This window comes from Coccinella septempunctata, chromosome 7 (assembly GCF_907165205.1).
Source record: "Coccinella septempunctata chromosome 7, icCocSept1.1, whole genome shotgun sequence".
Taxonomy (NCBI): domain Eukaryota; kingdom Metazoa; phylum Arthropoda; class Insecta; order Coleoptera; family Coccinellidae; genus Coccinella; species Coccinella septempunctata.
Genome location: NC_058195.1, coordinates 8,326,277 through 8,348,230, shown reverse-complemented (window position 1 = coordinate 8,348,230; position 21,954 = coordinate 8,326,277). Strand labels below are relative to the sequence as shown.

The following is a 21,954-nucleotide window of genomic DNA, read 5'->3' as shown; positions in this document are numbered from 1 at the left end:
TTCGTGCGATCTCAAGCCAGCATTTCTCATAATGCTGATGGAAGAAGCTCAATTTGCTGTTCCTGAATAGAGAATACGAACGAGAAAAACCTCGACAAAAGCCGAGTAAGAAGAGTAGCAAATTAGCAATCATTACGAGAGGTAATTCCACCGTCGGTCGGCCATATAAAACATCCACGCCTGTCGGATATGAGCTTCAGCCTCAAGGAGACAGAAAGTTGGGCTTTCGTGACTGAATCGAAGAATAGATTTCGCGGTAAGCCGCTAGCGAAAGAACAAATCAGAAAAACTGTTCATTTCCAGACGGGGATACGTTGTAAAAGTATGAAATGGAAGACTGGATGTCGTCTCGTGCCTCACGCATTCATGCCAAACCAGCCAGATGGTACCTCTGACATTTTTGCGTATAAAACGTCGCTTTCATCGTGAACAGGAAGCGAAGTTATTATGAGACGCTCTTTAAGTCCTTGAAACCTTCAAGAGTGAAGTCTTGTGAACAACGAACATTTCGAAGAATAAACCGATGATTTAATTCCACAGTACCCCCTAATAGTAAAATGTATAAAGCCTTCAAGCTTAAATTAGATGAATAATAAACGAGATTAATAATAATAATAACAAAGATTATAAAGTAGAGAGATAGGAAACGCCCACATATCGCTAGTACTAAAAACCGACTACATTTTGGCCAGTGAAAACACATTTGACAATGAGATGGCGCTAAAAACGTATTATCAATACAGAAAAACAGTACAGTTTTCTGTTTTATAATTGAGGTGCGCGAAATTCGAATTCTATTCCTTGTATTGAATTTCAATATTGACCTTGTTGAGACCAGAACAAACATCCTGAGTTACAAAACAAGAGGTTGGTTTTGTTTTGTGACCAAGATGTTAGTTTTCATCTGAACATTGTTTGGAGTCGATTGGTATCAATGAAATACGCTGTTGGATGTTGATAAATTTTTATTTGCAATCTATAAAAAATTTACAAAAATTTGAAATTATGGACAACGAATAGAGCTGTGACTAGGATACAAGAGTACATGGTTATCTGCTATAGGTACGACAAAGGTGTTTATTCTGTGAAAACGTTTTGAATGAATAAAGTGAGTTAAATTTGTATAATTTATATCAGAAATTGATATGAACCAATATTCAATTTACCGTCATATGATACACATTTCCGTTACTTACATATTATTTAAAAAATTTTCAGAACCACAATTGAAAAAAACCTTACAGAGGTATACAAGACCTGTATTCAACCCCGTCAGTATAATTTCTTCATGCTTTTTCATGATATTTTCATGGTATGGTTATGACACAATATACAAATTGATTGACGAATGAGCAAAACACTCACAGCAGGTTTCATAAAACTTTGACTTTCCGAACAACAATTTGACAGTCACCCGATTCCCAAATCGAAATCCATAAAACTTTTGCATTTCTGAATATATTGAAGGCAATTGAAAATCTTTGAATGGACGTATAAAAGTCATTATTTCCCCTAAATGAGCCCTTCATGTAAGGGATGCTTCCTGCATACAACGTTTTACGTGGATGAACAGTTCTCAATCGACTTTCAGTAAAATGTTCATTGCACATGGTGTAGTCAGTAGTGTTCGCAGGCCTTTACGCCCTGAAAATTGTATCCACTTCGTAGCACTGAAAATAAGAATCAATGAATGACCGATTCACATGTTACCAGTTTTAATACTAAATTCTCATTTTCCCTAAGGAAAATATAATTCGTTTTATTTGATCCACAGTTCTTCATCATACAATAATTTTTGAACGATATTCTGAGTTTTTCGCCAAAAAATTAGATAAAAATATCAATAATCAGCAACTAGAACGGGCTTGAAAAACAAAAGGCGATAGGAGGTGTTCTATGGATGCGAGAATCATAACATTCAAAACCTGTTCGATCAAAATGGCCATATGACTCTGACTTCTCGCAAAATTTCATATGTCCCTCGAATTGAAATTTTAACCAGTTTTAGGCCCGTTTGCACCAATCCCCTCAAAATGAGTACTTAACTAAGCGTAGTTTAAAGTCAATGGACGCTTAATTTTATTGTCAGTTGCACGACTGCGGCTTAACAGAATCTTAAGTAAGGGGCCTTTAAGTTTTCATATCTAGTGATATTTCAGTTTTTTATTTTGGTGCAACTTCATTCTAGTCCAATAAAGCCTTTTCATTGGTTGGCCGGTTGCCGATGATCGTTGTCATTTCATTAACCTAACTATTGTCCTGTCAGTCAGTGTCAAGTAAACTATTATATTATTATCAAAGAGTGACGAACTTTTTGTTGCTGAATTAGCATTATTATTGATAATGAAATGGATTGTCAAATAAAAGGTACTTGACGTTATAAGAACAACCACAGCATTCCTGCAGCCAGTTTATGAGTTCAACAAATTATTTAAGGTTATAATCCCGCCCTTAAATACCTAAGTGGTCATTACAGGAGCGCTTAAATTTAAGGCTAGCTTTAGCCATATAAATGTCACTTAACAGTTGGTGCAACGTAATTTAAGTTAAGGGTTCATTTTAAGGGACACTTAACACTAAGTGCGTCTGGTGCAAAAGGGTCTTAGAGCCTTAAAAACACATTTGAAACACAGATGGCGCTCACATCACTTTAGTCGTTTCGTTTCCTATCTTTCTACTCTATAATCTTTGAATATTAATTGTGCTTTACTTAAACACCCTGTATCATACGAGTTGTGTTTTATTTATGAAGAATCTGCATAAGTTTTTGCATCATTCAAGGGATGATTCTCGCCTTCTTCACAACAACAGAAAGACTACAAAGCGAGCAGCTTCCTTAATTCCGTAATGTCCAAAATTATTCGACTGACACTAACAGAAGCTAACACAGGATCATCAATACAACATGGAATTCCCGCCTTTTCCCTTCGGCATCCCTGAGCTCGAGTTCCAACAACAAAAACTTCCATTAAGACGGAGGAAATAATAAAAAATTCTGGGAGAGGGACGAAATTTATTTGGTCCCACTTTCAGGCGCGGTGTAGAAGAATCAAACGTCAATCCGTTCCAATTCCTCCTCAAGAACGTGATAAAACGTTTCATTCAGGGCATCCATTATCGGGAGGGCCCGAGATCCCTTTTAATTGAATATAAATTATCCAAATCGTTCTCCCCAGGCCAGAAAGAAACCCCATGTATAATTTAACCGCTAATGGAAGAAAAATGTGACTATTCCAGGATTTGAATGCGAGCCGGCGCTAAGTGACACTTATTTGTGGACTCTCTTCGAAATATTTGTTCTCGAAATCTGCTGAGGAAAGTGAGAACTTTTCGTCTTGCCTTATCCAGAATCGATTGATTCATATATCGAGACGTTCAAACTATTTTCTAGGTCAGAAATGAAATTCAGATAGTCCAGGATCATTTCTCTAGTTGGGAATTGAATGAAATCATTATTTGGTTAACTCCAATGTGCAGTTTTCAACCCTCAAAATGCGTAGATGAGCACCGATAAAGTGTTGCAGTGCATTGTAATTCAGATAACAAAGCCTTCCATGAACTGCGACCATATAGATCTTTTGTTCTTTACCCTACTCTTTCATAGGAACCCAAGGATGTCGTCAATGGTGTGGTGACAACATCCTTAGGGACCTTGGCGGTTACCTCGTGAGTATCCAGGACCATAAAAAAGGTTATTAGGCCAGCCAGCTCTGGATACTTGCATACCATGTGTTCAGCTGTTTCTGCTTCAGCCTACAAATATCATCTGCTGACTCTCCCATACGGTACAAATGATATTTGTACAGTGACAGTGCCCTGTCAGTAGTCCCACCATCACCCGAAGCTCAGCTCGTGATAGCTTTAGCAGTTTTCTGGTGTAGGTTGGTGAAATCATCCCGCGAAATTCTTTGACTCAGTAAGTCCAGGCGTGTTTCTCCAGAGGGTTATTCTGTTGTACAACTCCCATTGTTGAACCGCTGTTATAAGGCTTTATTTAATATTCAGACTACGGGCAGTATACAAAGGCGGTTCACAGCAAAGGAAAATACAAAAAACAGGGTAGAAAGATATTCCTCTGCTATTCGGTCACATGACCTCAGAGATGACGTAGACAATGTCAGGTCCATAGATAAAACAGAAAATAAAAGTTCAGTACATGACATATTTGACAAAAAACAGAGAGAAATCAATACGTCCAAGTATAGAACGAAGCTCACGAACAAAAACGCACGAACAAACTCTCTCGAACCGCATTTACAGCCCGCATCAGTAGCCCGAATACAGAACCAATTCGCGCACACGCGAGACTGGTTAAAGCATTACCACTGAGGTCTTGCAGTAGGACGAACTAAACGCGAACTTCGCGAACCCTACGGGCACAGCGTCAAACCACGCGGTTGAACTGCTTATATATGATGCAGCCACCCCTCAGTGCGGTATGGATAATGTCACCAATGTCGCATCTGTAGCGCCAACCATCTTGATGATATTGCGGTTTTCAGGGCACCATCTTCCTCTAGCTCCCACAATCAGTGGAAGCACCTCTATGATTTTATCCGGGTGAAGTTCCTCAACCTTCTCTAGAAAGGTGGGAGTGGAGTATATGACTTTCTTAACTGCATAAGCCATGCTTATAGGCTCTGGGCACTCACAGCTCACTGAGACGTCGCATACAATGACGTGCTGATCTTTAATTAGCAGAAGGTCGGGCTTTAAAAGTTTCCCTTCTCTGTCCCTAATCCTGGGCTCTCTCGTCACCTGCCAGCCGTTCTTTATCGCTATATCCTCAAGGCGATAAGCGACGTAGTTGTGCCTGGTTATTCTTTCCCAGTGCATGACACTGCACTTTTGCAGGATGTGTGAGAGTGACTCACGTTGCCTGCATCCTGCCCGGCACACAGCTTCTGGTCCTTGGTTCCACGGCAGGCCAGCAGTTGGTAAACATTTTGACCGCAGCTGTATTGCCTCACTGTATCTAGTCCTCACCTGACCAGTATCTGGGAGGGTTATCAATGTATGTGTTGCACATCTTGTGGTTCTTAAGTGCATCCAGTCCAGTGCCATAGTAAGATTGATGGAGTTCACTGGCCCTATTAGCCTCCTTCATGGCAGTGGTGCAGACAGGCTAAGATCCAGCAGGTGTTATCCTTGATGCTCTTTTTGCAAGTTCATCGGCTTTTTCATTTCCTCCAACACCAAAATGCCTTGGTAACCATAGTAGAGTCATTTTATTGCCTCTGGCCAGTTGCTTCATGGTCTACGGCAATCTCATATCAGCAGAGATCCCTGGCAGTGTGATTCCAGGGACCTCAGCGCCCCTTTGAGGTTCATTTCAAGACATAAACAGTAAGTGTGTGGGTCTGTAGAATAAAGGGTTCACTTCCCAGGGCTTCAGAAATCCTCAGTTTATGTCCATATACGCCAAGAATAATTCCATGGGTATACTTCATGAATGTGACACCAATAATCACTTATGGGGCATAAATTTTGGAAGTTAAAACAAAGGCCAACCTTTGATTGCATCACCGAAACTATGAGAACGTAACCAACAAGGTTACTGTAGTTCATTACAGATCTCACACTTCTTCATCTTATGATAGATAAAGTAGAGTGTGTTACCATTCTAAGAATATCCAGAGATGGTAAGGGTAATGAAGGAATTAGGAATCAGCCATTACAAGCAAAAGCAAAAATCATAAGACGAAAATCTTATACCTAGCTAAGAAGCAACCTCTTCGAAGCCATGCCAAATACTAGAGTTCATTGGAACTCTGGTGGTCTGAGTGCAATGCAACCCTTTTTAGAATCTATACGATCAACTAATGCTGCTTTTTTTATTCTCAAGTTCCAACTCCACTCACGTCTTAGGGTATAGCCATTTGTTATTTCTTAAGGCTTCATACTAGATATTCATAATATTTAAGATGTTATTTGTTAATTGAATAAATTATTCTGACCTTGCGCTGCTAGTATGGTATTCTTCTGAACTGTTAGTCTACAATTATTTTCATGTTGTTTCAGATTCCACAATGGGCCCATAAAGCTGAGTGAAGCCATGCGTCAGAGTATGGCAAAGGATCCCTTAGCGCCAATCCTGTGGGAACCTCATATGGTAGCCCTGGATCGTAGAGTCGAAATTATACTCAAAGGAATCAGGGACTGCATACAAAAAGGGAAAGATTTGAAGAGTATCGACAACACGTAGCGAAGCAAAGTGTTTTAAGTGATTCAAGACCGAATAGTGAAAAATGGACAAATGTCGAGAACTGAAAACTAATTTTAGCTGTATATTGAAGTGAGAATAACCAAAGCATAGGAATAAACAAATATCTATTGTATGTGAAACATTATTTCGACTTCACCTCATATAATTATGTTCAACTACATCATGAAAATGTGGAATACGAGAAAGTAGGACTCAAAAAATTCGATATAACATCTCAAAATGAAACCTATATGAATCAAAAATGTTACCTTATGTCACAATATGTTCTGAAAGATCTGTATGTAAAAAGTTACCGTTTTTATCATAGGATTCCTCTTATGAAATGAATTATATTGTTTATTTTTTGTGAAAACAATAAACACAATCGTTTTTATGTCTCTCTTTCATTTGTCCCCATAATTCTGCTATGAAATTCATTAAAAGTCATCAATTTTGGATTCATTATTTCGAAAAAACTGTGACAAGACGATTTGGTATCAAGGATAGGTCTATAATAATACGAATTCTGGAAGTATCAATGGATCATTGATATTTTCAACAGAGCATGTGCTAAATATACTTCCTGGGCTCGTAATACTGTAATTTCTATAAGTATATCATGGAAAATTAATGAAAATTCTGAGGTCCCTCAAATGAAGATGGAATTATTGATGAAATATCCATACTTGTATGACTTTGGATACTACTTGAACTAAATTTTTCAACATATTGTGGAAATTTGACGAAATTAAATGAAAAAGTCTAAATTGCCAATACAATCTCCAGTGAAAATTCCTCTCCTAATTCATCGAAACCATTTCCGAATATTCATTAATTCTTCTCAGACTTCGGTGATCTTTTAATCCCTAATCAATACACTTTTTCATCAACTTCTCCTCGAATTAAAAAGTTGTCTGGGGTTGAATTCTATCAAATTGATGCCTCCAAGGCGATTACCATTGAATTCGATTAAAATTCAGGTGTTCTTTATCATCAGTTAGGTCCCTGCCCCATTGGCTGGTTGCATCCTGGAGTTCATTTGGATAATTTATAATTTAAACTCTTTGTCATTGTGCCTTTAGACTCATTTAAGCGAGAGTCAAAGGGAAGAAATGGAAGAATTCATTTAACATCGATAAGATAGAAGTTATTTGAGATAGGTAGGTTTATAGTTGAGGTTTTTAGGTTCATATGTAAGAATGTAAGATGCAATAATATTTTATTTTGCATAAGAAGCATCAATTTCAATCGCACCTTTCTTCCCTAATCGCAAATCCCTGTCTAAACCTATTCCAAATAACTCCCTTACGTATCCATATCGAGAACTCTCGAATCTTCAGGTGACTGTTCTAAAAATAGCGCCGTCAACAAATACTTGACATCACCAAAGATTGGCATCGCTGAAAGTGCTATTAAACGTAACAACTTCAATATACACTCCGATGTCTCGATACGAACGGCCCAAATAGAAATTTAGCCTTCATAAAATCACCAGAGCAGCAGCGTCAGGACCAAATAGATTTTCATACGGATCATGAGTTTTTCATGGAGATCTGAGAATTTTTCTCAAATGCGATGGCATAAAATTACACATATATCGCCTAGATCGTGAGATAACACTGATCGTTGTTATTAAGATAATCATCGTTCGAGTATAAATGATTATGATTATATCGGATTATGTCTCGTTATATTTATATTACGGTTTGTTTTTTTCATTTTGGAAATGAATGAAATTTCCAATGAATCGTGCGAACATGAAGTTGACTCTTATTTTTTTATCGGTTGGTGTTTGCATGGCGAAGGTATAATTAATTTTTATTCTATTGAAACGACATTAAAAAGGGTTGTTGAATAAAATCAATGCATACTTCTTACCATTTTTTCTCAAGACAATTAATATTTTGAATTGAATCAGAGGATAACGTAATTTTTTTAATACCCATTCAAAAACAGCAATAACTAATTCATTATACATAATGAGTCTTTGACTCGTACAAATATTTCAACTGTACATTCTTGAAGTCAAAAGAAATACTTTTTTCCTATACTTGATTAAATTTTTTATGTACTTGTTGCAAAAATTTTAATCTTTTTTTTTCGAACTGCAAACCCAGGAAGGAGCATTATGAATGATATTTTCAGAAAGGCGTTATGTTCGAGACAGCAGAAATTCCATTCATGGATCCAAAGTATGGAACAGCCACTTGTTATTCGAATAAATACAATGCTACCACATTCTTGGTAAACGCGAGAGTGAATTTCACCACAGATCTTCCACTTGATTCTGTTGTAAGTTCGTCTAACAATTCACTCACTGGTAGTGCTCGACGTCACTTACCAATAACTTCAGAATTATAAGAAAAATCAAATGAAAAATTTTCAGGTCGCCGTGGATATTTACAAACTTTCTGACAACACATATAAGAAAACTGCGTTGTCGATGAAGAAAAAAATATGTCAGTTTCTAGACTCGGGGGAATATAGAATTATGTGGTCCTCCTATATGGATGAAAGGTTCAATATCCCCAAGAAATGTCCCATCTCCAAAGTGAGTATCCAAGCAAGCGATAAAATAAAAACCTTAACCTTCCAAACCAATAAAATAAAGGGACATTTATAAATGACTATGAGTGGGTATCGTATAACTTCGAAATTAAAGTCCACTGCGATGTAACAAAGATTCATAAGAACTGTGTACATATAAGCTCCACGTAAATTATCTGGATCTGTAACTTCAAATAAGAATAATTGTTATAGTTGCCATTCCATGCCACAACATCCAGTAATAATTTTTCTAAAACTTTCAGAGTAAACTTGAGGTAGTGTTTCCCCTTCGTGGATAACCGAGAATAGAAGTTTTCTTTTGTTGTTTGCATATCTGGAAGTATACGAAATTTCATTTTCAAATGACGAGTTAAAATTTTGTTTTGTAACATTCTTTTTGTATCTCAGTTTGATTGAAATGTATCGTATTGTTTTCACCTTTGGAATGGTGACACCAGAATTTCAGTAACATGAACAAAATAATTCTTTACTTTGGTCGTATGGGAAATTATGGATATAGTATTTCTATACTTTATTTTTCAGGGGTACTACATGGCTAAAGACATCGATCCAAATCGTCTGGTAGCAAATGAACTCTTCAATTTTCTACCATCTTGGAGTATCAAAGTTGAAGTAGCAATAACCAGCAAGAATGAACCCATAATGAACATGAAATTCCGTTTCAAAGTGGTAGATGCCTACTAATCTCATGTATTTCGAGATTAAATGGTGTTATTAATTTGCAAACTCCCTTTTTTTCAACTGTGAAGCTCACATATCAACAATATGATATTCATATATGTATAAACAAGTGTTACGATTTGAATTGAACTAGTCAAGACAACTAAATGGAGAATGTCCCACCGAAAAAGAGCTGATGCTGACCATGGTTTCGGTGTCATTTGACCTCGCTAGAGCAACACAGTTCCTTCTACGATGGAAAAACGTTTGGAATTGACATAATGCCATTGTCTTAGTCTGGGGGAGATTGAACCAGATCTCGTTTCATACTGGGTGGCACTGGAGTACTACCGAATAATACTCAGGAGCGTCTGCCAGTATTCAAAGAGGTTAATTCCATCAATTACAAACGTTGTTACAACTGTGTTTCTCTGGCGAGGTCAAATGGGACCGATACCATGGTCAGCATTTGCTCTTCTTCGATGGAACGTGTTCTAATTAGTCCTGAGAATGGCAAATTGGCTAGTTCAATTCAGATCGTTACAATTGTTGATATTCATATCGACATATTTATTCTTATTATTGTGTTCATTGCCTTATTGTTAGGCGAGATCTTTCTTCATCACAGTTTAACTCTAATTGCACATTTCAAAAATCGACTTCTACCAGTTTTGCAAAAATTTTTCAGGATGCTGCTAGATTTCCAGAGAAAAAAATTTCGTTAACTCAGAACTTGGCAGTGATGATCATATTGTAGCCCTTACCTTTACTTGCTGATGATGGCAATTGATTAGGATCAAACTATTAATACCAAGTTCTAGACGTCTCGAACAGATAATCGTCGCTTCTCACCCGTTCCATATTCCTGGGGATGAAGGACAGGTGGAGGGTTGTTTTCGTTTGAAAATCGTAATTTTAGTTCGGTGATTCTGACGTTGAAACTGATTCGACGTAATCCGGCTTTCGAAACGCGTAGGTTCTATATTCCTGGATTTCAATGCCATTTACCGATGAAGTTTCGTTAAAACATTCCTTCAAATTGAGATTCTCCATTTTGGATGGAATACAGGGTGGGTCGTTGACTTCTTCGAAAATATCGTTTTCTCTGCCTGAAAATCAGGGTGTCCTACTACTGTTTTAGGATATGGAGTGTATAATTCTTACTTTGTTGAATGCACTAAACCAAACAGTTGATGATTCAATAGAGAATTGCACTACAGAGAGCAGTTCAAAGTGAACTGGAAAATGAAAAATGGAAAAACAATAATTTCGATTTTTTTCTAAACAGTATCAGATATCTGAAAGTTTGGTATGAAAATATACGTTTTCGAATACGCTGAATTTATTGCAAGCATTTTTGAAAGCCTATCTCAGTTTGTTTGGATTTTCACCCTGGAAATGGCATTTTTCAAAAAATTGCAAATTTCAATCTGCGATATCTCCTGTAATATTCGTCTGATCCAATTGGGATTTCCGGTTTCGTAATCAGCGGTGATAAGGCTTTCATCCTAGCACAAAAACTCAATTTCGAAAATCTCGTTTTTTCTTATCAAAAATGAGCAAGGGGTTAGACCCCCCAAAAATGACATATTTCCTCCTCTGCCTGAAAATCAGGTTGTCCTACTACTGTTTTAGGATATGGAGTGTATAATTCTTACTTTGTTGAATCCACTAAACCAAACAGTTGATGATTCAATAGAGAATTGCACTCCAGAGAGCAGTTCAAAGTGAACTGGAAAATGAAAAATGGAAAAACAATAATTTCGATTTTTTTCTGAACAGTGTCAGATATCTGAGAGTTTGGTATGGAAATATAGGTTTTCGAATACGCTGAATCTATTGCGCGCGTTTCCGAAAGCCCATCTCCGTTTGTTCAGATTTTCACCTTGGAAATGGCATTTTTCAAAAAATTGCAAATTTCAATCTGCGATATCTCCTGTTATATTCGTCTGATCCAATTGGGATTTCCGGTTTCGTAATCAGCCTTGATAAGGCTTTCATCCTAGCACTAAAACTCAATTTCGAAAATCTCGTTCTTTTGGGTCAAAAATGAGCAAGGGGTTAGACCCCCAAAAATGACATATTTGCTCCTCCGCCTGAAAATCAGGGTGTCCTACTACTGTTTTAGGATATGGAGTGTATAATTCTTACTTTGTTGAATCCACTAAACCAAACAGTTGATGATTCAATAGAGAATTGCACTCCAGAGAGCAGTTCAAAGTGAACTGGAAAATGAAAAATGGAAAAACAATAATATCGATTTTTTTCTCAACAGTATCAGATATCTGAATCTTTGGTATGGAAATATAGGTTTTCGAATACGCTGAATCTATTGCGCGCGTTTCCGAAAGCCCATCTCCGTTTGTTCAGATTTTCACCTTGGAAATGGCATTTTTCAAAAAATTGCAAATTTCAATCTGCGATATCTCCTGTTATATTCGTCTGATCCAATTGGGATTTCCGGTTTCGTAATCAGCCTTGATAAGGCTTTCATCCTAGCACTAAAACTCAATTTCGAAAATCTTGTTCTTTTGGGTCAAAAATGAGCAAGGGGTTAGACCCCCCAAAAATGACATATTTGCTCCTCCGCCTGAAAATCAGGGTGTCCTACTACTGTTTTAGGATATGGAGTGTATAATTCTTACTTTGTTGAATCCACTAAACCAAACAGTTGATGATTCAATAGAGAATTGCACTCCAGAGAGCAGTTCAAAGTGAACTGGAAAATGAAAAATGGAAAAACAATAATATCGATTTTTTTCTCAACAGTATCAGATATCTGAATCTTTGGTATGGAAATATAGGTTTTCGAATACGCTGAATCTATTGCGCGCGTTTCCGAAAGCCCATCTCCGTTTGTTCAGATTTTCACCTTGGAAATGGCATTTTTCAAAAAATTGCAAATTTCAATCTGCGATATCTCCTGTTATATTCGTCTGATCCAATTGAGATCTCCGGTTTCGTAATCAGCCTTGATAAGGCTTTCATCCTAGCTCAAAAACTCAATTTCGAAAATCTCGTTTTTTTGGGTCAAAAATGAGCAAGGGGTTAGACCCCCCAAAAATGACATATTTGCTCCTCTGCCTGAAAATAAGGGTGTCCTACTACTGTTTTAGGATATGGAGTGTATAATTCTTACTTTGTTGAATGTACTAAACCAAACAGTTGATAATTCAATAGAGAATTGCACTCCAGAGAACACTTCAAAGTGAACTGGAAAATTAAAAATGGAAAAACAATAATTTCGATTTTTTTCTAAACAGTATCAGATATCTGAAAGTTTGGTATGAAAATATAGGTTTTCGAATAGGCTGAATCTATTGCAAGCATTTTTGAAAGCCTATCTCAGTTTGTTTGGATTTTCACCCTGGAAATGGCATTTTTCAAAAAATTGCAAATTTCAATCTGCGATATCTCCTGTAATATTCGTCTGATCCAATTGGGATTTCCGGTTTCGTAATCAGCGGTGATAAGGCTTCCATCGTAGCACAAAAACTCAATTTCGAAAATCTCGTTTTTTCTTATCAAAAATGAGCAAGGGGTTAGACCCCCCAAAAATGACATATTTGCTCCTCTGCCTGAAAATCAGGGTGTCCTTCTACTGTTTTAGGATATGGAGTGTATAATTCTTACTTTGTTGAATCCACTAAACCAAACAGTTGATGATTCAATAGAGAATTGCACTCCAGAGAGCAGTTCAAAGTGAACTGGAAAATGAAAAATGGAAAAACAATAATATCGATTTTTTTCTCAACAGTATCAGATATCTGAATCTTTGGTATGGAAATATAGTTTTTCGAATACGCTGAATCTATTGCGCGTGTTTCCGAAAGCCCATCTCCGTTTTTTCAGATTTTCACCTTGGAAATGGCATTTTTCAAAAAATTGCAAAATTCAATCTGCTATATCTCCTGTAATATTCGTCTGATCCAATTGGGATTTCCGGTTTCCTAATCAGCGTTGATAAGGCTTTCACCCTAGCACCATAACTCGATTTCGAAAATTTCGTTTTTTTTGGGTCAAAAATGAGCAAGGGGTTAGACCCCCCTAAAATGATGTATTTGCTCCTCTGCCTGAAAATCAGGGTGTCCTACTACTGTTTTAGGATATGGAGTGTATAATTCTTACTTTGTTGAATGCACTAAACCTAACAGTTGATGATTCAATAGAGAATTGCACTCCAGAGAGCAGTTCAAAGTGAACTGGAAAATGAAAAATGGAAAAACAATAATTTCGATTTTTTTCTAAACAGTGTCAGATATCTGAAAGTTTGGTATGGAAATATAGGTTTTCGAATACGCTGAATCTATTGCGCGCATTTCCGAAAGCCCATCTCCGTTTGTTCAGATTTTCACCTTGGAAATGGCATTTTTCAAAAAATTGCAAATTTCAATCTGCGATATCTCCTGTTATATTCGTCTGATCCAATTGGGATTTCCGGTTTCGTAATCAGCGTTGATAAGGCTTTCACCCTAGCACCATAACTCGATTTCGAAAATTTCATTTTTTTGGGTCAAAAATGAGCAAGGGGTTAGACCCCCCAAAAATGACATATTTGCTCCTCTGCCTGAAAATAAGGGTGTCCTACTACTGTTTTAGGATATGGAGTGTATAATTCTTACTTTGTTGAATGTACTTAACCAAACAGTTGATAATTCAATAGAGAATTGCACTCCAGAGAACAGTTCAAAGTGAACTGGAAAATGAAAAATGGAAAAACAATAATTTCGATTTTTTTTCTGAACAGTGTCAGATATCTGAAAGTTTGGTATGGAAATATAGGTTTTCGAATACGCTGAATCTATTGCAAGCATTTTCGAAAGCCTATCTCAGTTTGTTTAGATTTTCACCTTGGAAATGGCATTTTTCAAAAAATTGCAAATTTCAATCTGCGATATCTCCTGTTATATTCGTCTGATCCAATTGGGATTCCCGGTTTCGTAATCAGCGTTGATAATGCTTTCATCCAAGCACAAAAACTCAATTTCGAAAATCTAGTTTTTTTTTATCAAAAATGAGCAAGTGGTTAGACCCCCCAAAAATGACATATTTGCTCCTCTGCCTGAAAATCAGGGTGTCCTACTACTGTTTTAAGATATGGAGTGTATAATTCTTACTTTGTTGAATGCACTAAACCAAACAGTTGATGATTCAATAGAGAATTGCACTCCAGAGAGCAGTTCAAAGTGAACTGGAAAATGAAAAGTGGAAAAACAATAATTTCGATTTCTTTCTAAACAGTGTCAGATATCTGAAAGTTTGGTATGGAAATAAAGGTTTTCGAATAGGCTGAATCTATTGCGCGCATTTCCGAAAGCCCATCTCCGTTTGTTTAGATTTTCACCTCGGAAATGGCATTTTTTAAAAATTGCAAATTTCAATCTGCGATATCTCCTGTTATATTCGTCTGATCCAATTGGGATTTCCGGTTTCGTAATCAGCGTTGATAAGGCTTTCACCCTAGCACCATAACTCGATTTCGAAAATTTCGTTTTTTTTGGGTCAAAAATGAGCAAGGGGTTAGACCCCCCTAAAATGATGTATTTGCTCCTCTGCCTGAAAATCAGGGTGTCCTACTACTGTCTTAGGATATGGAGTGTATAATTCTTACTTTGTTGAATCCACTAAACCAAACAGTTGATGATTCAATAGAGAATTGCACTCCAGAGAGCAGTTCAAAGTGAACTGGAAAATGAAAAATGGAAAAACAATAATTTCGATTTTTTTCTAAACAGTGTCAGATATCTGAAAGTTTGGTATGGAAATATAGGTTTTCGAATACGCTGAATCTATTGCAAGCATTTTTGAAAGCCTATCTCACTTTGTTTAGATTTTCACCTTGGAAATGGCATTTTTCAAAAAATTGCAAATTTCAATCTGCGATATCTCCTGTTATATTCGTCTGATCCAATTGGGATTTCCGGTTTCGTAATCAGCGTTGATAAGGCTTTCATCCTAGCACAAAAACTCAATTTCGAAAATCGTTTCTCACAAAACGGCAAACCATTAAATATCCTCCCTGATCTTCAATCGACTGACGACAGAAAATGATGAAAATCTACCTCTTGAAATTCCAATTTCGCACTGCCTGAATTATTTCATTGAGTTGAATTAGGTTCCTTCAATCACGAATTATTTGATGGTCTCAAATTTGGGTCAAGCTATATGATATTCCCCCATATTTACAAAAAAAATCTGACTCAGATTTACTGAATTTATTCCAAGTTAAAAACTAGCACTGTTGCTTCCATTATTCAGGAATGAAATGATTTCGAACATTAATTAGAAAATAATGTACAATTTTAACCGTTTGGTCAACGCCTACCCAAAATGATCAGGAATTCAAGACAGACTCCATTTCTGCAGCTTTTACGCGTTCCGAGCACGATCCCCTAGCAAGTTGGGATATCAGAGATGCGGTCATCTTGATTTCAATACTTAAATCATCCCGGAAGCCCTAATTAATCCGCAAAAGCTTAAGTTAATGTAGAAATGGGCTAGATATTCAGAATTCCGAAGTCGACAAGAGTAATTCCCCATATCTCGGCAATTTTGGAGTTTGCCCTTTGCACTTGCAGACATTTAACTTCTTTATCTGTACGCCACCAGATTCCCCTGGCTTTTTGCTACTTAATAACATAAATTGCAGACGTAATTTAAACTTACTAACATTGTAGGGGATAACTGGATGAGTTACGATCATGAGCTTTTTGCTATTTTAATGGGGTGAGCATTAAGTGAATTTCCGAAGTTTTTACTACCTCCCTATTGGGACGGAAAAAAATTAGGGTTTTCCTTCACCCTTTAGTAAGTAAAACTCGGAATTTCATCGGGAATTGAAACTTTTTGCTTGAAATATAACTATCTACAGGGTGAGTCAACAGTGTTCGATCTGTCGATAACTCTTAAAAATTTTGTATTATAATGAGATCTTGAAAACCATTCTATACAAATGTATGATTTTATTGATTTTCTTATTTTAAATTCCAGCAGAATTTTCAAGTCTTCTGCGGTTTTTTTTATGACTATACAAGTGGTGCGAAATACACCACGATTTTTCGAAAACTATCTTCAATAAATGCCTAGAAATCCATTTGTCTGTTGTTACCCTAGTCCTATTATTCATGTTATGGCAGCATTTTAGGTCTAAAAGGAATAGTTTATGAAAAGCCTAAGATGTTTCCATGAAAATGAAGGGCACACTCGAACAAACAAAAAAAGTTAAGGCAGACCATTTGAAAACATGGAATTTTTGATTTTTTTGATGTTCATTTTCTAAAAATTTCAGTGTCTTTGGAACCAACTGTAGAGTGACCCGAAAAAATCTTGAAAAATTCTATAAAAAAGTCATACATTTATTTCAAACGATTTCCAAGATATGACTTCTGTTTAGAACTATCATAACCATGAAATTTTTTGAAAAACATGTAAACCACATCGAAACGGCACACAGATAAACTAGTTCAATGGGAAATTTTGAGATTTTTTGTAGATTCAGAGTGATATACAGGGTGAGAATAGTATACACGGTGAGTCTTTGACTCGTACAAGTATTTCAACAGTAGATTCTTGAGGTCAAAAGAAACACTCTTTTTCTATACCATTTTTTCCAAATCAGCTCGGTTGAAAAGATACAGGCTGTTGAAAAATGTTATTTTTAGTTATCTTATCTCACAAACGATTTTATCGAATGAAATGAATTTCGGAATATATATTTTCATTTTCATTTATGTGATGAATCTTTTTCGAACACAAGATATCATCCACGTTTTCCAGTTTTATCATTATGACCATTACGTACCATGAAAATAACAAAAATTCAAAGAACCCAACTCTTGAAACTAAGTTGAACGAACGCATCTGATAAATATATGAACGTATTGTAAAATAAAAGTAGGTATTCTTCATATTTTCTCATATAATGCGCCGTTTTCGAGTAATTTGATGTTCAAAAATAAAAAATATCTGTGATATTCGGAAAATTGGTTACTTTTGGCTGAATGCAACTCTGTTTAAAATATCCACAGATGTGTAGTGTCATAGATTTATCTTGTTATTCTGAAGGGAATTTTGTTTCCCCAGGAGTGGCATAGCCCATTATGAAGACTTAAAATAGCTATATCTTTTTATCAGGGCCGAATTGGAAAAAATGGTATGGGAAAAAAGTATTTCTTTTGACCTCAAGAATCTACTATTAAAATATTTGTACGAATCAAACACTGACCCTGTATATGATGAAATAACATGACTATTCTCATTCGAAAAAGCAGAGTGGTATTGTGTTCAACCTCTCTGTTGACTGTTGACTCATCCTGCATATAGGGAATGTAAAGTATCCATGAAAATTCCACACAATGATTCTACAGGCATTTTACAACAAAAAAGTCCTAGTCCAATTATCTTCGCTGTTGTAGTTATATTTTGTAACGTTTCACAATTTTTCCACTTAAAAGAAGGTCAAATCAAAAACCAGGTCATCAAAACAGAAAAATTGTCTCTTTTCCCACGACCTCTCAATCCATAATCTACTTCCGTATCCGAACTAATTGTTTCCGCTAAAATGGACGAATTATTTGTCGATGAGACAAAAACAACCCTCGTCGTTCAGGGTTGGAATACACCACGTCCAAATTCTATTTCATTGGCTGTATCGAGCCGCTGCTTTCACCTTATTGTCTCTCCAACACCCCCGGGTGGTTGGAAAATAACATTAATGTAGACCGAATGTTTGAAATCATTTCTTTTCTTCGGCAACTATGGCGGAATCACAGGGTAAACAAACGTGACAAGCAATTCGATAGAATTATTGTGACACATGTGAAACTTTTGCTCTTATTGTGTTCTACGGTACCGTAAGTAATCGGGGAGAAAATAAATGTTGGAAGTTTGTAAATAGGGCCCTGAAATATCCCAGATTATCGAGGAAAAACATGTCTCATTTTCTCAGGTAGGAGGTATCCCATCTCAACGTTTTTATATTGTGAGACATGATTCTAGGGGTCGAAATATTGGAAGAACTAAATATCAATCTGCGTCCTGAATTCCACCGTCAAAACCTTGTTTTTTTCTGCGATTATTGTGTGAAATTTTGCAGATGTCAATGAAATACGGTGTAAGTATACTCCATTCACTTTTATTTTAGCACCCGGTTGGCCATGGAAATTTGACACATTCCACTCTGTATAGTACGAAAATGTGGGGTTATGACGCTTGTCAAAACATTTTTGCGTTTTAAATCAACGCTATGTTGCCCGTTCTACGTAAAAGATTCTGTTATTACGTATTTTATCACAATGTCTAACCTCTTCGGAAAATATTGAAGTTTATACAAACTGATTGAAGGCATACCAAATCCGGTTATTTGCATAGAAAATACAAGAGATCAGTATAATATCATAATATGCACTAGCTTGAGGAGAGTTAATGTTCGTTATCTTCTTTGGCTGAAGGTTGAATAAGTTACATCAGTTGCAGGTTGCAGATTTCAAAAATATTAACCCGAAGATGAAATGGATATGATGCAGTGGTTGGGAATGGGTATCTCCCGAAGGAATTAACAGATAATTACAAAAATGTTAAATTCTTCAACAAAAATCATCTTGCATTAATATAAGTAAAAGAAATTGAAGGAAGTTTCAAGTCACGATGAACTTCACCTTTGAACTAAAATTTCACATGAATAAACAATTAACAGGACAACTGGCGCGTATTTCTGGCTGTTCATCTTAATACATTGATATAATAATAATAATTAGGTATTTATTGGTACTTTAAGACATTTACAATGTATAGGACAAGTCAAATGAAAATTAGAAAAATCCATTTTCGGGAACTTATTTCTACGATGACATTCATCGAAAATCCTGCATTAAACTTTTCGCATTAATTCACTCAAACATAAAATTCTCAAATGCCACCACTTTTTTGGGTCTCCCACTAGAAGGAAATTCTTTGTCATCCTCTTCATTCACAATCTTTCTGATTGTGGAAATATTCAGCTGAAATATAAGTCGTTTAGATTCAGATGAAACATTATATAAATTCTCTTACATTGAATATGTTCCCGCTACCTTCTGACGTATTGTGGATTTTAGAATATCAGGGTATAACTATTTGAATGAGCAGACCTGAATTCTAAATAGCACTTCCTGAGTCCCTGTCTCTTTTTTCAATCACTTTCGGCATTTTCGTAATAAAAATTGATATTAGTTGTGGCAACGGCGTTGATCATCAACGACATTTCATGAGTGCCAACCTTACTCCGTTCTAGTTACAAAAATTTGAGAAAATTATTTCATGGCCAACCGACTGCTACAATAAATGTGAATGGAGTATAGGTACCAAATTGTTTGTTAGTTTGTTGATAACGAAAGATACTAATCATTCATTCGAATCAAAAGCTCCGTCGAATTCTTGTGATGTTTATTCAGAAGAACGCCTCAAAGAGAAACTGTAACAACATCTTCGCTCTCATTTTCAAGGCCAACAATCAAGTGGTGAAAACGGACAATTAAAATCGAATTTATTTATTATATCAACCGGTATTTCGATTAAGGAACAGGTGAGCTAGCAGAGACGAAGAACATGCCAGCATCAGAGAGTAGGTGTAACGGATGTAAAATCAAAACTGTGATAGTGCTCCTAATATGATAATCAATAAAAGGTTATTTAATTGTATTAGTATGATTATTTTTGCCTAATGAGTTCAGAAGTTATGAGAAGTTTGGGTAAGTATTCGTCTGTCTCATGTATCTATAGTTTTATCCATTGTCTCTTTGTATCAGTGGCTACATAGATGTACCCTACCAGAGTCTTTGTGTAGATATTGTAGCTTACCTTACCCTTTACCTACCAAAATAATGAATGTATTTCAAGTTTTGCAAGTTTTGAAGTTACAGGACTTTTTCTTGCAGGCAGTCGTCTGTTGTGAATTGGAAATTGCATTTCAAAATATAGAAAGTTGGGTTGTTTATATTTCAATCAACATTGTGTATTAGGTAGGGCAGATTTTATGGAAGAAGGTAGGATATCATTTATTGTTTCATTATATGAACCGATAGCTTATTTTATTCAGGGTGAAATACTAATACAATGCTCGACAGTTGATAGGTGTCATTGACCTTTAATTCATTCCAGAAATATTCACTCTGAGATGTTTGTAGTTATCAGATACCAGGGTATCTGTATTAGAGGGTTGATCCTATATTTAAACATTGAAAGCGAGTACGATTTCACTTTTCCTGTAATCATACCATGCGTATGAACGCAGAACATTCTTTTTTTGGCAAACTTATCGAAGAAAAATTTGAATGAAACGTCCATGTTTTCAAAATGAAGTGGTAGAAACCTGTAAATGATTCTGTAAAGAAAATTTCTCACACAGTTTATCACAAAAGGAACCTCTTCATTTAAAATGAACAATTGCACGAAAATGACGCATATACTACAGTCCCCAAAGGTTGAAAGTTCAAATAATCTACCACCTAAGGTTCAAATTTCAAATGTTGGCTCAACCCACCAGTAGTGATAGACTGGGCATCAAAATGCAGAAGCATATACAAAACACCCTATCCCCGTTGATGAATACTCAATCAGTTTCCACATCTGCTGAAATTCCTCGTGCCCCTACGCTATTTTACATGAGAATGTTATACATCGTCCAAATTCATGGCTCAAGTAGCCAAGATTTTATGTCTGATGTATTTGTTCAAACGAAAATCCTGAATCCGGATGGGAAGAGGAAATAAAGCCTTTCCATATAGTAATTTCATACATGTTAGGGGAGGATCCGAGCCGTTTAAGGAATTACGATTTGAATTGGTTAGGTTCTTCCAATATATATATCTCGTGTAAATGGCGTGTGGATGTATGGGGTAGATATAGCATTTTTTTGCAGTAAATTCCAAGTTTTTCGTTCCCAGGCTTGGGTTTTTCCTGCGTTGGTCACACATTTGTTCATCGGGATTTTTACGATATTCTTTTTTTGCATGCACCATGTAAGTTTCTTGAAATCTACCCGTACATTGGTTTTTCACTCAAGAACAAACATAACTTATATAAAATCCAGAGTGTATTGAATAGCTGTGAAAAAAATATGGGAGGATTCCTTCTCAAAAACGGCGTACGGTGGGTCTTTCATATGTTACATAATTTTTGAGCATCTAGTGCTTAGATTCAGCTGAAAGTGAGAATACGTTCTAGGAGAGTGAGAAGGCAAATATTATATTATATCATTGAAAAATTAATTTCTGCTAGCTTGATCCATTCATTTTGAACAAACAAGATTTCCAGTAATTTCTAGCTAAAAGGGTTTTCCAGAAATGTGACTGTCAACATTCAGGTGTAGCAAATTACAGAAAGGATTAATATAGGAAATTCTCATTTAATGGCATTCTATGTAGTATTCACGAGCATGAATAACACCAACCTTGGTTTTATAAGCAACAAATATCTAACAATATCTGATAGATTATCATCTTAAAGATGCATTAAACTGCGATTTTCTTGATATGAATCTATAC

At 36.1% G+C, this 21,954-nt stretch overlaps 2 protein-coding genes across 2 annotated transcripts in view; both read left to right on the top strand.

Annotated features, from left to right (window-relative positions):
* LOC123316628 (extracellular serine/threonine protein CG31145) overlaps positions 1-6,599 on the top strand; it is a 138,218-nt gene extending 131,619 nt beyond the window's left edge. The window contains exon 10 of the mRNA XM_044902805.1: positions 6,022-6,599. Within this exon, the coding sequence (XP_044758740.1) occupies positions 6,022-6,205 (184 nt within the window). The 3' untranslated portion in view covers positions 6,206-6,599. The remainder of the gene's footprint in view (positions 1-6,021) is intronic.
* Positions 6,600-7,898: 1,299 nt separating this feature from the next.
* On the top strand, positions 7,899-9,457 carry LOC123316750. The gene is made up of 4 exons (XM_044902966.1): positions 7,899-8,010; positions 8,351-8,497; positions 8,592-8,756; positions 9,296-9,457. The coding sequence occupies exons 1-4, from the start codon at positions 7,936-7,938 to the stop codon at positions 9,455-9,457; spliced, it is 549 nt and encodes a 182-aa protein (XP_044758901.1). The 5' UTR covers positions 7,899-7,935.
* Positions 9,458-21,954: the final 12,497 nt, after the last annotated feature.

Excerpts from the sequence above, each read along its gene's own strand:
- LOC123316750 (XM_044902966.1), top strand. The coding sequence starts at position 7,936 with ATGAAATTTCCAATGAATCGTGCGAACATGAAGTTGACTCTTATTTTT. Across the intron at positions 8,011-8,350 it reads TTGGTGTTTGCATGGCGAAG|AAAGGCGTTATGTTCGAGAC; the intron begins GTATAATTAATT and ends TGATATTTTCAG. Across the intron at positions 8,757-9,295 it reads AGAAATGTCCCATCTCCAAA|GGGTACTACATGGCTAAAGA; the intron begins GTGAGTATCCAA and ends TTTATTTTTCAG.